Genomic DNA, 16,830 nt, shown 5'->3' with positions numbered 1-16,830 from the left:
AGAAGAGTCAGAGTTTGGGACGGAGTCTTTTACCCCCTGGAGTTTTTGGAGTGCTAAAATAAGTTGGCTTTTTTCCCGAACGCTCCTCTGGTCTCCTGCTCATAAAGGATTCATTACAATATCGTAACATGGCTTAGAATCCTAAATAAATATTCACCTTGTCGCTAGATAGACCTACTCCTGAAAAACTCATGCGCAAGGCTTTTTGTCCCTACGAGGCTACCGTCATTTACCCAACAGGAGGGGTGAGCGAGTGAGCCCTGCAATCTAGAATTTGACCACTGATGTCACTGTTTTCAACCCATTTTACACACTGGCCCTTTAATTACCGGCTGTTTTCCAGCAAATTAGAAATGGATGCACTGTACATGTTCTGCATTAAATAGGACAGACCACTGAGCATGTACATTAAACTGGATGCACTGCATGTAGAAATCCAGCAACAGGTTATCGTCTTTTCAGTAGCTGTATTGACTTGAACCAAATGAATAAATAGGATTTTGTGTTGCTATCTGTGTGTTATTTAAGGAAGTGAACATCCTACATATACAGCAACAGCTCTGAGCATTACCTTACGGCTGTAATGCTTTAGTAATGAAAACCAAGCTTTGCCTATCTGTCATCTGTGTAAGCTGCCAAAGCAAAAACAGATTAAATCCTATCCAAACCAGCGTCTGGCACTAAAAAAGAGAACCTGATGCTAATCTAACATCATTACACCGCTTCGTATTGGCAGGCAGTGACACCTGTGAGAAGACGTTGGCTCGGTGCAACACAAACTGCAGGCTTGGCAGTCTTACCCAGGCTACATACAGTAGAGTGAATATTGCCTGGGGCATGTGGCATTGAAATCTGACAATACACTGTACAGTAAATGATGTAGCAAACAATACTGGACAGAAGGGAAAAGGAATGCTAGAGGAGAACCAAGGACAAACCTGGAAAAAAACCCAAGATGATTTCTTGTATATTGCACAATTTCAAAGGCTAAAACTGTGATATTGCAGTCATATCTGACTCTCACAGCTCACAGCTCACAGCAAAGAGGGGGCAGGTGCACTTGACTGAGAGATAGTGTGAGATCATTTTGCTGATAGCCAACAGGGTGATATTCCCTGCTTCCTTCCCATTACTGCAGCCTAAGAAATAAATAACCAAGGAAAGCAACTTTTTCAGTGTCCTCCATGTTTTGTCCTTCAGAGACAACTGTGCTCTTGTGTTTTAATTGTTATATAATGACAGGGTGAATATCAAATATGTTCTTTTAACATGGGTTTGCGATCCGATCCAGTCAGAAAGCTATGAATTACTTTCAACTGAAATATTATGTGTCATGCTTACCTCTTTTTGGTGGTACTTGATAGCTAGTTTGAGTCTTGCCAGGTCGTTGTTGCCCTCCTCGTCCAATAAGTTGATGTCGTCTCTGTAGTTGAGGATCATCTCCAGCTCTCTGGAGCTCCTCGTCTGATCCAGAAGGTCCTTGGCAAACTGTTTACACTGCTGAGACAGCTCCTCGTACTCTGATTTGAACTCGTTCTCCACCTTGGAAAGAGTGTACATAGAATACTGATACCGCCCAACATCAAGAGTCCTGCAAGAACCTGGCAGGGTGAGTCAATATATTAAGGCAAATCTCAGAGTACTGGTGTGTCTACAAAGTGTTGTTTCTCAATTGAACCTTGCCTGTGGGTATTTTGTGCCATTAAAGCATCTGGTATTTTTATTTGCTATTTAGCTTTGCTAAAAAAATTCAATAGTGAACTCCAAGTTTTATAATTTTTCAGCAGGAAATGTCATGAACTGTAGCAGGCAAGGATCCAGTTTTGTAATTATTTCTTTGAATTTTATTGCTGACTCTAAAGTATTTTATTCTATTTTGTTTTATCTTATTTTATTCTATTTTATTTTATCTCATTTTATTTTATTTTATTCTATTTCATTTCATTTTATTTTATTCTATTCTATTTTATCTTATTTTATTCTATTTCATTTTATTTTATTCGATTTTATTCTGTTTTATTTTATTTTATTTTATTCTATTTGGTACGATTTTATCTTATTTTTTTTAATTTTATTCGATTTTTATTCTATTCCATTTTATTTTATTTTATTTTATCTAATTTTATTTCATTTTATTTTATGAAATTACATTTACCAAGAGCAATTGTATAAATGCACAGTTAATAAATTGACAGGGCATTGAGTGTCACATAATAATCATCATGAAAGGGCACTGGGAGGTTAATTAACGCACAGCAAATCAAATCCTACCAAAGGATGCTCCTCACCTTGCTGAGCTCCTGCAGCTCCCAGCTGAGCCTGAACGCAGTGAGGAAAGGGTCTTCGCTGGAGAGCGCAATTAGAGAGGGACTCGACAGCGCTTTGTAGATGTTGAGGCGGGAGCGCGAGTGCCGCAGGCTGTCCACATCTGAGCTTGACACACACTCCACACAGTTGCAGCGCACCTGCAACATCAAACAAAGCATGGACACATTTTAATGAGGCTCCCCAGTGTTTAGTAACAGATCATGTTTCGGCCCTGCGTTGCGAGCACTGTATCCATTCTGTCAACAGAGTACTGCTGTCATGACTGGGTATGTTATTTAGACATTAAAAGCCCAGTCAGTGTGGTTTTGACCTAATAAATCATGTGCATATTTACAAACACATTCTACCTCATAAATAAGATCCTAAAACCAATACTGTACTGTGTAGTGAGTAATTACCTTACTCTAAATATAATATGTTGCTGCTGAGTAAAAACCCGGTAGTGTATCTTCTCTGAATGGATTCTGGATCGAATGACTCATAAAATACTTTCACAACCCCACTGGATATAATAATAAAACCGCACTTTAATCTGGCTGCACACAAGACTTCCCTGAACAGTTGTTGACATTTTGGAGATATGGGGAGCTTCACGCTGATAATCACAACAAAATTCAAATGGTTTACCAACCTCATGTGGCTGCGGCATAGACACGCCTTTCTGCACCAGGAGCTTAATAATTTCATAGTTGTTGGTGTGTGCAGCGAGGATGATGGGAGTGATGTCAGGGGTGAAGTCAGAGAACTGCTTGTCCAATAAGATAGGAGGAACCTTTCAGGGGAGAGGAGAGAATAAGAGCTTTAATCACACACATATATGGGATAAGCTCTCGAAGCAGTACATCTGGCCTTGGCTTTATGTCAGCTATTGCCAAGTTATAGACCCAAGTCTTTTTTCCTTCTGTCAGGTTTAACTAACATGCTCAGCGCACGGTGGAAGTAATTGGTTTGGTTAAACACAAAGCCTGAAAGATCTTCTGTTCACTTCAGGGTGCAGTTCAAAGGTCTTCACACTGACGTTAAATGGAATAAGCAGGATCAAGAAAAACAGTCTTTAGAGCTTTTGGTAGATGCAGAGAAAACAGTTCTAATAGCAGCAAAAAAGATGCCCTTGGTCAAAGTTGCGGACAAAAAATATCAAGACCCCTGTAAAAGGGTATAGCCCACAATGTGGCAGAAAGCATCAGTATTTCACACATTTCACAGGAAATCATTATGCTCAGAAAGAAACTCATTCCACCTATCCCTCTTATCACCCACTCCAGCTAAGCCCTTTTGCTTCCCATGTCATTCAGTGGGAATACACGGCTGTGGGCTGCAGAGGAGTAAGCTGGCACTTTTCACTTTTTTTAATTGAAGGCTTATTATCTGATTCTGTGGTGAGGGAGACAGGGAGCAAAGAGAGAAAGAACAGTCCAAGAATTGTTGGAGGATAACCATGCAATAGGTTGGGACCCATTCAGCAACTTGATGCAGGCAAAGGACAGCTGGGAATAAGGGGCCTTAGTTCTAGTGGGAGAGCTTTACTAAGACTAATGCTCAAGATGTGAGAGTCTGGCACCATGAAAGAACAGGCCCTCTCTACACAGTAACTACACAACCAGGGAAGTGTATCAGCAGTTATGTAAGATGTGAAACCATTTGTTTGTGTCTACATGAAAATATGGTCTTTAAGTTGTCTTTGAACAAATGAACCAGTAAGTAAAATTAACCTATAGATTTAAATGTGTGATTTAAATGTAGCTTAACTACTACTAGTTAGATTTAGCAGGACTTGGTCTTTGTTTCTCTCCATTATTAAATTTTTATACTGCTTTCTGTGGCATATCAAACTCAATTACCAAGATGACAGTCATCAAAACAGATTTTTCCATGTACAGCAAACATGCTCATATAGGACAAAAGGGGTGATTAAGCTTCAGCTAAAGCTACCTGAGGCTATTTCCATCAGCTAGCCAGAGTGCAGTCACGCAGTTTGGCTTTTATTTCCCTGCACATTTTATGTATTTTGTTTTGTTTTTAGAAAATTCCACTGCATAATTATTTTCATATCCTTGAACCGATGACAAATGTCAAAGCTATACATCCCGATTGTGTCCTGGAGACTAATGGCAACACAGGTCATCAACTCTGTCCCCTCCATGTTTGCAGAGGGGACATGAGCCAAAATAAGGGTGCTTTCAGACCTTGAGTTGTCTTGCTCTGGTCCGAATAAGGGACTCATTTTGTTGCAAAGTTGCATGATTGTCTAGAGTTGGTTCGTGTTCTCACAGCAGCATTTACAAGAGGACCAGATAAAATGTCTTGTGTGAGAAAGCTGCTCTTGATTGGTCAGAATTTCCATGCAGGATCCAGGAAGTAAACAAAACGAAGAAGAGTATACTTGCAAGATAAATGTGACGCTTTCTGATGTCACAATGGAGGGACAACTACACAGGTTGATTTTAGCGCTGGTCATCGTGAACTATATTGCTGTCATTGTTCATTTTAGTCAAACCATACAGTTTGAAAACGAGGCGCGGCTCCAACTGGAAAACAATGTTTTGATGCATTGGATGTGCTGAGTGTGCATATTAAGGCAGTACAGGAGGAGGTGCACATTAATAATCCTCCAGGACTGTAACATGCTCATGTTTAACCCAAACAATGTGTCATGTGACTGCAGTTGGTTGAGATCGAGGTCGGAACACGTTCTCACCACAAACGAACTACACCAGGGTTCGTTCGTAACCGGACTGAGCCCACCTCTTCAAGAAGGTCTCGGTCCGGTTGTTTTAGTGCGCACCCGAGTGCGGTTGCTGTGATCACGCCTGCCCAAATGAACCACATAGGGCAAACAAACTTGAGTTTGATTAAACTGAATCAAACAGGGCAGGTGTGAAAGTCATGTACATTTTTCGCAAAGGTCATTTCTGTAATTTTAGGTAGTTCTCATCATGCTGCTGTATGTTCAAGGGTTTATTTTTCTGATAAGTTTGCTTTTAATCAGTTATTTGATGCTACAAAAAGGGGCTTTGACGTCATGATTGACATCTGTGCATGCCAATCGGTGTACTCATGATCAATGGCGCTACTCATAATTAGTCAGACAGGTGAATGGGCAGAAATTCAAGACCACGGAGACTGTCACTGTGCAAACTCTAGCTCAGAATAACATCACCAGCACAACATAGCAGTGGCCATATCCAGGACATTTCTGCTTCATTTTCGCAAAGTGGGAGAAAGTGGACATGTGTCGTCCATGTTTATATACAGTCAATGGATCCTAATTAAGACTCAGGGTTTGTGCTGACCAAAACCCTTGGTAGCAAAAGTGACTGTATCACTGCATTTCAAGGGACACACAGAAAGCTTGATATACTGACGAAAATGACAATACACTGACACTGACCTCAAAAGCAACCGTGTGATCTCATCTGATAATACCAAAGATCTCTAAGCAGCAGGAGGCTTTCTACATGAGAGGACATATGTGACAGTAAAGCACAGTGGCGGGCTGACGAGTGAGGTGCCAAGGGACACATGGGAGATACTCAGCCTGTGAGTGCTTTTATGTGGGTCCCACTATAAGAGGATTTACAGCACTGTTTCCAACTCAACTTCTCTATAAAGGAGACAGTGGCTCCTTCTTAATGTATCTATAGGGAAATAGTCCAACCAAAACATGAACAGTATAACCACAAGTAACTGATAGAATAGTGAGATAAACGGATGTAAACTCAACATCAAGTTCTCAACTCCCCTCATCACGGGGGCTGTAATAACATCACATTGAAAACAACAGGACAAGGAGTGCACAGCCGTGCTAGCATCTCTGTTAGGCTGTACTTATGCGGCAGGTCCATTATTATTTTTTATCTTCTAAGGTTTTTATATAATCCTGTAGCTTCCCAGTAGTGTTTCTCGTGTCTTCAAATCTAAACATTCAAATTTTGGTTGAAAACGTACGTTTCAGCATAAAAACACTGTTCTCTCAAGCCCTTCTAAACATTATCATGTGTGACCTGACAGGTTTCTGCATGCTGACGAATCCAAAAGTCATGCAGTAACACAAGCAAACTAAATTATTAAGGTAGCGGTAGACCAGCAGCTCCAGTGCTCTGTGAGGTAAAATCAATATTTATGTCACAAGAGGTATGGTGGCTTTGAAGAAAGCAATGCAACTGTTTCAGTTCCCTGCTGGAAAGGGCTGTCTGACAGAGAGGTGAAGCAATGAAAACACTACACTGACTATGGATAAGTACCTCATACACCCCCAAAAAAAGCGGAACTAAGAATTTCACTTATTATTATTACTTTTATCAGTGCTTTAATTTATGCCACTGCCTTTTGCTTACGGCTGAGTGGGTGTTTCAATTTAAAAAATCCAGAAAAAAAAAAAAAATACAAATAGATGGACCTTTCAGCACAGCAGTGTTTTGAGCTAATGCTAACATCAGCATGCTAACATGCTCACAGAGACATTTAATTAAAGGAACTATATGTAAGAAATCTAAAGCAAATAGTCATAAAATCCCCCTAATATGTCACAGAGACGAAGGAATAATGTTCATATAACATACTGATCTCACCGACAACAATAGTACGGCCAGAACATTCGCATTTAAAAAACATTTTTGCAGTCTGCAAATCTGCAATGTTTATGTTTTGAATTTGTGTTTTGGCCTGTTGCGCCACCCACCGCCATCTACCAGCCACCCAGTCAGTAGAGTCTCAGTATCAGTTACAGTTACGACTGACCTACAGCAGCACGGCAAGCAGCATTAGCAGTGTCCCGGAACATAGCATTAGCAGCCGGCTCCTCCTCAGCTGTATCCCGGCAGCAGCGTTAGCAGCAGAGAAGCCGGACTTGCTCAAACGGTCCGCTGGAAAACCGAAGATCAAGGATGCGGCGACATGGCCCTGCCACGGCAGCCGCCCATGGGCAAACAAATCAGTCTCCAGCGTGCCGCTGTCCAGCAACCTCAAATCTGTAGGTGACGGGGGGCGGACACGACTCGCGGCAGTATTTTGAATTTGAGTGCAGTAACCGTTTTGGCCACATTCTTATGGTGCGTTCCAGGCAGGCTTTTGAACTCATAAGTCACGACTTCAAGTCACGAGTTACGACTTTGTAGCGTTCCAGGAAAGTTACGGCAAACTGCCAGTTACTTCCTGTTTAACGTTGAACATGGCAAATCGTTTGTTTGTGCTTCCCCATTATTGCTATCGCCAAAGGTACCTGCTCCTTGCTCATTTGAATGAAACGGAGGAAGATAGGGTCACAGATGCTATTATAGGCTATTTTTTACGTTATCTGTGTGTTTGGAAGCGTATTTTGTATTGATTTATTCTTGCACTGGAAACCAGCTGTTAGAGCGGCTGCCAATAATGCATTAACATTAGGGTTATTTTATGTCTATTTCTCACCATGTGTCACCTGTATCAACACCGCATCCATAGGGCTGCCATTGTTGTTTAGAGGAGTAAGTTAATTGGTTTAGAGGGCTGTGTGACGTCAGAAACCGTAACTGGGAGTACATCGATCTGGTACAAGTTCACGGGTGGGAAGTTATGGGTTTGACTGCCGTTCCAGTGCACTTTCACGGGTTACAGGTTGTGAAAACATGAGTTACGGGTCGCCTGGAACGCACCATTACATACAGCACCTTTAAAGCCAACAAACATGAACCTCATGGTGGTGCTAAAGGGAAAGTCAGGGTATCACCAAAGTCACTAAGATTCATCCTCTGGGAACCATGCATATCTGTACAAGATTTTGTCTCAATCCATTCAGTAGATGTTGAGAAATTCCACAGAACAAATGAAAACTTAGGAGAAGAAAAGTAGGAGGATCACTGATGTCACTCGGATTATCCTCTATGCACTATGGATATTTGTGACAAATTTCATGGTTCTGTAAACAAGAGATATTTCACTTGAAGCCAAATATGTAAACCTGCAGGGGTGCTAAAGGAAAGTGAAGGTACCAAATGCAATTAGGATAATGCTTTGGAGACCAAGACTGTCAAAATGTACAAGATGATAAATGATCATGATTATCCATTCAATAACTGCTGAGTGGGGCACTGACAATGCCATCCATTGAGTCATGCATAGAATATAGACTGAATATAAGTCCAAAAAATGGCTAAAAGGAAATAGATGTGAATGCACAAGTTACATTTAAGACAAGATCTGAAATGTACTGTAGCCTGTCAAGAAAGGGTTCACTCTAATTTAGTCTATCATGAACAGAAACAGAAATAGTGTCAGTTGTGTCACTGCTACTCTATGAGTAATACAATTTAAAGAATTGTTATCCAGGGGACTGGTTCATTTCATCAAAATGTTGCATCATCCATAGTGCACCCAAAAGTAATTTTCATCATGTGGACTGGACACTAATTAGTTGTGTAGTCTTACTCTCAGAGCAGTCACAGAGCAGCAGCAACTCCAAAGAGTGGCACAGAGCCACGTCTGAGAGTCGTCATATTTCGTAGAGGAGGGTGATCTAATAAGCTATATACTCTGTTCTTCACGTGGGAGGAGGAGGGACATCAAATAATCTACATCAAACAGCCTTGGCCTGTGCCCAAGCACGGAGCAGGAGGAGTGCGGGCTGGTAGATGTGAAGTTATGATAATAGTGGAGAAAAGAAACGAAATTATAGCCCACTTGTCCGTGTAAAGCACATTTGTTACTCATATTAGAGTGAGGCATCCGCCGTCAGCGCATTGATTAAAATTAGCCTCTGCAAAAGCACAGTGTGTCTTTTATTCTCACTGTGCTCCTTTTTCTGAGCCTCCCCACTGGTTTTCACCTGTCATCCTACAACATCACAAACATTGTCTCGCTAAAGCTGGTATAAAATGGGACACTGCAGTTCTGTTTTTGAATGACACTGCGGAAAATAAGCTCATGGTTTTGTAGATTCAAGCAGGCATGATTGTGCTTACTTTGCTAAGGAAGAAGAGGGATTTCCAAATCATCTTCAAGGTGCACATGATATGTAGGTTGCACTGCAACCCAAAAAACAATGAGCAAAGTGTGGACTATAAAAGGACACACAAAAAAACAACAACAACAAAACACCAAAGTACCCGAAGGCCCTTATAATTGAGCAGCACAGTGTGCTCCTGTGTTTGTGCGTCCGACAGATGCATATCTGTACTCAGAGGATAATGCATGAAGCTGTTCAAATCGCTGATATCCAACACGCTCCTTGGCGGAAAACAAATGAACCACAACACTTGTGAGATTATTACAAACACATCATTCACACAGGCCGCAGAATAGGAAGACAAATACTCACAATTCCGGCAAAGCAAAGAATGAATCTTCTTATTAATAAATCTCAGAGAAGACACAGTTCGGATGCACTTTTCCCAGACAGCCTTTTAATATAATCAATGAGCTTCTCTTGGGGAAATTTGGTAGTGCTAGAGTGATCTATTTTACAGCCTACTCGTGATAGAATGAAGCACTAACTTGCTAAGACATTAAGGTAAAAGGGAAATGTGGCAGCAGATAGATTACTCTGGGACTGGATATTTTTGGCTTCTATCTCATTCCCCCTTCATTCCTTTAATAAACAAGCCAGAGCAGAGTATCTCTTGTGCTTGTGCTCTCTTTTGCTCCCTCATATTATTCCTTTTCCTTTGATTTCCCCCTTTTTCCACTATTTCACTTTATTCTATCAAAGACAGGACACAACAGGCACAGCAATAACATCCCCCTACAGCTGATCGATGAAGCCCCAAACATCTGTTCCTTTGTGGTTTATGGTGCATTACTGCTGATAGAAGAAGAAAGCATGTGTGTGTGTGTGTGCGCGCGTGTGTGCGCGTGTGTGTGTTTGTACAGTACAAGTGTGGCAGGGACAAGTAAAAGTAAGCGCTCCTTGAGTGGAGAGCAATCAGTGAAAAGGGGCACCAATCTAAAATTAATTAGACAGTATTTTGTTTTTGATTACAGTAATTAAAGCTCTAAACAGGCACTTCTCAAAGACTAGAAGAACGGGTTTGTTAATGAACAGCAGCGCGCTCAAGATAATCTGAATCCTTGCAAGATATATAAAAAAACATACTGTAACTTTGAATAAAATATACATCATATTTTCTCCCAGTGAATGAACTCATTAAATCTCTTTCTGTAAGAACTGTTCCTCTGCCAAAACACAGAGCAAGTTTTCCTAAGACAGCTTTTTGAAGTGTCAGCTTTTGTTGCTGCCAACAATACTGGGTCAATTATTTTAGATGGTATAAAAAGCTTCAGGCAACAGCATGCAGCTTATAAGCTACACAATGGATAGCAGCATTTCACTGGCTGACACTGCACTCTGCCATTTGGTTGGACCCAAATTTCCTAATGTGATTTGGCACGTGGGCCAGTGTGCACTTTGACCTCAAGTTTTCTAGTCTTTGCTGGGAGTATTTTGTTTTTCATTAAGTTATATGACTGTTCATACATTTGATTGAAAGGGCTGGGCAACATATCAGTTTACACTGATACTGTAGTTTGAGACGAGACATCATCTTAGATTTTGGGCATCATAATATCGTAAGTGTTTTCCTTTTTTTTTTTTTTTTTTCTCAGCTTCCAGTAAACTGTTGTAATTTTCTGAACTCGCCAGACTGTTCTATTATACCATTTTCACACAAAAATTAGCACGTGTATGTGGTTTTTTAAGCAGCAGAAAACCTGTTTAAAAAAGGCAAAAGATTACTTTCCCAATGCCAATACAGCAGCAGACGAGAATTCTGTTTCTGTTTCTTCTTTTCAGTGATGTCATGGACAGCCTGGAAAATGGGTAAGTAAACAGTAGAGAGCAGCATGGAGGCCAGCGGAAACATTACAGTGGTTACTTCTTTTTTCTATCTCTTAGTTATTAAGTCTTACTCAAACTCAACTACATTTTGAACAGTGTTCGAGCGCTCCCTGGACGGAGATGGACCATATTTTGTGGTGACCTGTCATTTCATTGCACCAGTAAACGGGCTAAAATTAGGCTGTTGTATTTCCATCACTGCCAATCAGACCTGATCAAAGCTGGAGCCAGTATACCTGTGACAACTGCAGAGACATTAGTCTTGAGAGATTATCAATTGTAACTTTTCCTATTAAATAGGCTACAAAAGCCAGATGTTAGCAGTTGTTTGTAATGCATTTTGCATTACAAAATGCGAGGCACACCGCATTGCCTTTTTTTAAAATTGAATGCCACTAGCAAAAAAATGCTTGCCATGCCTTTTATTGTTACCCGGCAACCATCTCATCACCTCCTTATCCTCACCTTCCTGTGTAATCAATCTACCATTTATTATTTTATTTACTTCACAGTAATTAGTAGGTGGTTCCTAAAATGGACAGACAGAGGGTATTTGCTGTAGCTCTGGTCGAGAGTGAGAGGGTATCAGCAAAGTGAGAGGCTGTCAGAGGCTGTCAGGGCACAGGGAAACAGAGATCTGTGTGGGTACATAAGACCCTAAAAAAAGAGGGTGGATCACGGGGAGTACCACCAGTTGGTCCAGGAGCTTCACCTACATGACGGCCGTTTCTAAGTATATTTAAGGTTAACTCGGAGGCAGTTTGACAACCTGCTGTCTGTCCTCAGGCCTAGCAAAACAAAAGTGAATTCTAAGTAGAGAGAGTCCAGTGGCCCTGCCGAACAACTGAGCACCACCAGTTTCCCCTCCATTGTTTACCAACTGTAAACTTGTTGCTGTCACCACCACAGAAGGACCGCCTCTCAAATCATCCGAATGGACAATGGGAAAACGCGATGACGTGAGGAGCTCTTCCACCCTGAATTGAAGTTTTTTCAACTCAAGGAGTTCAGAGCACTCTTGCAAAAACACCAGATGCCTAGAGCGCAGAAACATGAGGCGCTTCGCAACGCAAAAATTGCGATGAAAAAGCAACATTCTCATTAAAAACAATTACAAAAAGCCGCCTCCAGTTGCTAAAATGCTTTCTGTGTGCTCAGGGCCTAAGTCATTATATCCACATTCATTGTCAAAATATTCTGTGAGAGCACCAATAGTCAACCCTTCAGTGTTGTTGCAGTATCAATATCGAGGTATTTGGTCAAAAATATTGTGATGTCTGATTTTCTCTATATTGCCCAGCCCTACTTTACAATTAACAGTGCATGCAATGTCAGTTGATCATATACTGTTGGACAAAAGAGGGTTACGATACCTTTCACATACAAAGCTAGCACAGGTCCCTTCAAACAGAAATAGGTTAAAACACTGTGGGCCAGATCCACAAAGAATGGATTGCTCCTGCTAATAGCGCCATTATTTGCGCAGAATTAGCTCATGCAATCTGCCCTGTTTTAGCGCCTTATCCTCAAAAGAATTTGCTCTAATCATATGCCGGCGCTAACACGCCCACAAAGTTTGGCAGCTGAGCGCAATTTGCGGCACATGGCCCTGCTGATGGATGACTGTGAGAGCCCTGAGACGCCTGCAATGGGGTTCTGGAAAGAGCCAGATGCAAGAACCTGTAGTGTAGACACTAGAGATGCGCGGATGGCAGTTATAACCGCCAGGTCGATCGGGTGATAAAAATGAACAATCTGATTAATGGCGGATGGGTTATGGGCGGGTGAAAATAATAGCCTAATAATAACTTTTATTTAAATTGCACCCTTTAAAAACAAAGTTTACAAATTGCTTTGACAAACATTAATGAGGGGAAAATGTATTGCATGCTCTAAAATGTGAAATGAGCCTACTTGTGTCGTGTGCAATACAATAAGCCCTCTATATCATCATGCTTATATCCCGCTGATAAATAATGTATGATTGGCTGGGCAAGCATGCTCTTTAAATGTGTCATGTGGAAGGGTTTATTTAACACAGTGATCCACGCAGCAGCAGAAATGAGTGTCTCTTCATTAAGAGTGCCAATGTGCGCCTTTACGCACGGAGTAACGGCACCATTTTATTGATTATTTTAATGTCAGTCAGCTGACGGGATCGGTCATCTGATAATATAAACATGCGGGTGCGGGTGGATGCGGGTCTGTAATTACAGAAAATGAATTTGCTCGGATGGGTGGTGGGTGGATGATTGATGGATAGATGCGGATTCAGGTGCCGTCAGAGCCCATCCGCGCATCACTAGTAGACACTAATTTGACAATGCCAGGTAAAGCATGGGATCTCTGGGTGGCAGGCTCTATGTCATCCTTGATGTCATCTAGTAGCGCAAGGATCATGCGGCCTGGTATCCAACCGGTATCTGCAAATGATTTCATTGTCACTTAAATCAAAAAGTGATACTCTCTTCCGATAAATCCTTTCTGGTGCGCGCCTGCCATTACGGTGCCTTCGCCTGGCTACAATCACTGCTGCCATGATTACCGGAGTCCTGGCATGACAGCCCTTATATAGGCTATGCTCCACAGTTACCACCAACTGAGTGAAATTTGCAATCATTTTGCGTGAGAGAGAGGGTGAGAGAGGGAGAAAGAGAAATTGCGCGGATTTAATACACGGGTTTCACTGGCGTTAAATAGCACCGCTTTACTGCCTGTGGCAATTAGCGCTGGTCTTTGTGGATTAGGTGGTATTTGCAATGAGGCTTATTTGCATAAGAAGGGGGCAATTTTGCGCAGAATTTATGAATATTCCCTAATTTACATGCATGCAAATTGGACCGGCGCAGCTAGGAGTGGCAGTGCAGTTTGTGTTCAGTTTGTGTGTATTTCACCCTTTGCGTGTGCTTTGTGGATTGCACGCTATTTTTTTTCTCTCATTTGCACAGGTTTAGCGGTTGCAAAAGCAGTGCAATCCTTTTGAGGATCTGGCCCTGTGTATTTTATCAACTACAAAAAAGAGAAAAAATTGATGCTAGAAGCACCAAGACATGATTTGGTAGCAGGAAACATGGGTGGGGAAAAAGGGATTTCTTTTGTAAAGAAAGGCCAACACTCCTAGTTCCTCTCCTACTATACCCCCCAGCCTTGTCAGCACTGTTTGCGCACTGACACACTCCTACCTCATGAATAACCCTTTCCAACCCCCTCAGTCACTCCTCACCTGCATGCCACCACTGGGCTTCTTGTGATTTAACAGCAGCTCCACAGCTCCCACCACCTCCTTGCGGATCGCATGCAGCAGGGCATCGCCGACGTACACATTAAAGCTCAGCAAAAGTTCGATGATTTCCAGGTTCTCGTTCTCGATGGCAATCAGCAGAGCTGTGCGGCCGAGAGGGTCGATACAGTTGATGTTGATTTTGAAGTAGATCTCTGCCTCCTGGCAAAATAAGGTTTTGATTGAAAGTCAGGGTTTGTTTTTAAGAGCTTCTCTGGGACTCAGTTTTAAACAATGCCATTGATTAGAAGGGAAAATAGTCGCTGACGTGGAATGCACATTGATTTTTTCAAAGGAAATGTAAACTCCTCACATCGTTTAGATCTGACAGAGCAACTCAAAGCCTACTCAGTTTTACTCTGTGATAGCTGCATGGAATCTGATACATTGCCTCTAGTAATGCTGTTTGAGGCTGAAAACTACAAGTTTGAAAATGAATCAAATCTGAAGGTGTGGAGCTGGAGAGAAGTCAGTTTGCTTAGCCTGCTCCTCATCTCTGCTGGAGGCTGACAGCTTGAGGCTATGTTAACGGCTACTAGCATGCATTGTGGGTAATGTAGGCATCAGGTATTAACAACAAAGAGCAATGTATGGAATCAAAAAAGACTCTGCCATATCAGTTTTATTCCTTTTTTAAAAACAGTCCAAGTAAGTAGTATTTAAGTAGTATTTTTGGTGGTCACATCTGGCATTAGTTATAGTTGTAACAATTTAGGGTAAAGGTCTAAAAAGGCACTTGGGAAAATTACCTCATTGCATTATGTTGTTAACTGCAATGCTATAGAACAAGTCCTCTGTTTGTGTTGGGTTTTTTTTTGTGAAACTGCCGAACAGCTGGTCTCTAGCAATATTTTGTGTCTGCTAAAAGTCTGACACCTGTCAAGGTAAGTAAACACCCCAGATGTTATTGGCAATGAGTATGGAATAAACATGTCTGCACATGTTGCCCAAAATCTCTTCTAAATCAATCCAATTAGATTAAGGCTTTAATTTCCACTCATTTATCCAGACATAATTTAGAGTTTCAGAGGCTGCATTCATTCATCCATTTTACAAACAAATCATCCATTCTTCCAAGCACTTACACACACACACACACACACACACACACACAGACACGCACCTCCAAAGCCTGTTTGACACTGGCGTAGTCCCCCTTCTCCACAGCTCCGAGGTAGGCTTTCTCCAAAGGTGACAGCTCCGACTCGGCCCGCACAATTCTCAGCGGGATGCGGTCTCGGTACGAGGAGCTGTCAGTCCGCCGATAGTACAGCTGTGACATCTCCCTGGGCTTCAGCTTACCAGCACTCTGCAAACACTGCTACAGCTGCTGCCAAGCTGGGGGAGTTCACACTAGAGGGGACACGAGCAAAGGTGTTATAAGAAGGAGCCACTTGTTGTTGGTATTGACTTTCACAAGAAAAGATGAGGAGGAAAGGAAGAGAGGATGGGAGCAGAGAGGAGACGATTATACAGACATAGAGAGATAAGGGTGGAGAAAAAAGTCTAAAGTGAAAATAATTTAACACATTTTCAAACTTTATGAATTTAATTCTCTTCTTAAACGTATTTTTTCTGCAGATGAGCCTCCCAAACAATAACAGACACAATGTTTACATCACTAAATATGCTTTTATAGAGGTATCTTTCTTGACCTTGGACCTTGATCATGCCAAACACTGACAAACACTCTACACTAAACAAGAAAAACAGAGGAAACATCAGCAGTGGTTGTTTCTACTGCATCCGGCTTTAAGTGTTGCAGCTGAAATGGATGGTAACATCTTTAATTCTTGAGTTACTAATGGCTCCAGTTAATGTCATTAGTGATGCCCCCTAATTGATCAGCATCAGCTGACTTAGCAGTTGCCTGGTGACAGCAAAATGATGCTTCAAGCACTGTGCAGCTTTACAGAAACGAGCCTTCACAGTGACACGGTGACACTGTGCAGCGATTGTCTCCTAACAAGGCAATAGTCCAGATCTCTTGGTTCTCTGGAATCTGGCAGTGGTGAGATCTTCAAATACACTGTCATAATAAAACACTGACCATGAATACAAGATGAGGAAATTGTGTTTACAATTACATGAATAAGCAGCATTTGGAAATTGATTTTGTGGCAGGTTAATCCTAAAAAAGAGTTTATTTGTATCTGGACCTCCTCTATGCAACTATGCAACTGTTATAATGAGCTCATTCTAAAACCATTATCAGCAGTGGGCTGACTATAACCACTGAACAGATGCACAAAAAAGTGAATGCAAACACAAGGGATTGGTTGTTTTTCTGATGCTCTTGAGAGGATTTAAAACCACAGCGGGCTCGGAGACGACAGGAAAACAGGAAGTGCAGAAGACGGAGATGGTGAAGGATAAAACAGTTGACTAAAACCACTAAAACAAGATAAAGTGG

The 16,830-nt window shown here is 41.6% G+C and overlaps 1 protein-coding gene across 4 annotated transcripts in view; it reads right to left on the bottom strand.

The window, feature by feature from the left end:
• Positions 1–16,830, bottom strand: part of trpc4a (transient receptor potential cation channel, subfamily C, member 4a) — a 105,614-nt gene that overhangs the window by 20,879 nt on the left and 67,905 nt on the right. For all 4 annotated transcript variants that reach the window (XM_049591330.1, XM_049591332.1, XM_049591331.1 and 1 more), the window contains 5 exons: positions 15,541–15,770; positions 14,361–14,579; positions 2,960–3,100; positions 2,289–2,465; positions 1,342–1,542 (listed from right to left, as the gene is read on the bottom strand). In XM_049591330.1, coding sequence (XP_049447287.1) covers positions 1,342–1,542; positions 2,289–2,465; positions 2,960–3,100; positions 14,361–14,579; positions 15,541–15,699 — 897 coding nt within the window. In that variant the 5' untranslated portion in view covers positions 15,700–15,770. The remainder of the gene's footprint in view (positions 1–1,341; positions 1,543–2,288; positions 2,466–2,959; positions 3,101–14,360; positions 14,580–15,540; positions 15,771–16,830) is intronic.

The sequence above is a fragment of the Epinephelus fuscoguttatus genome, linkage group LG12, assembly GCF_011397635.1.
Source record: "Epinephelus fuscoguttatus linkage group LG12, E.fuscoguttatus.final_Chr_v1".
Classification (NCBI taxonomy): Eukaryota; Metazoa; Chordata; class Actinopteri; order Perciformes; family Serranidae; genus Epinephelus; species Epinephelus fuscoguttatus.
The sequence above is the reverse complement of the archived record's forward strand: the minus strand, read 5'-3'. Positions and strand labels throughout refer to the sequence as shown.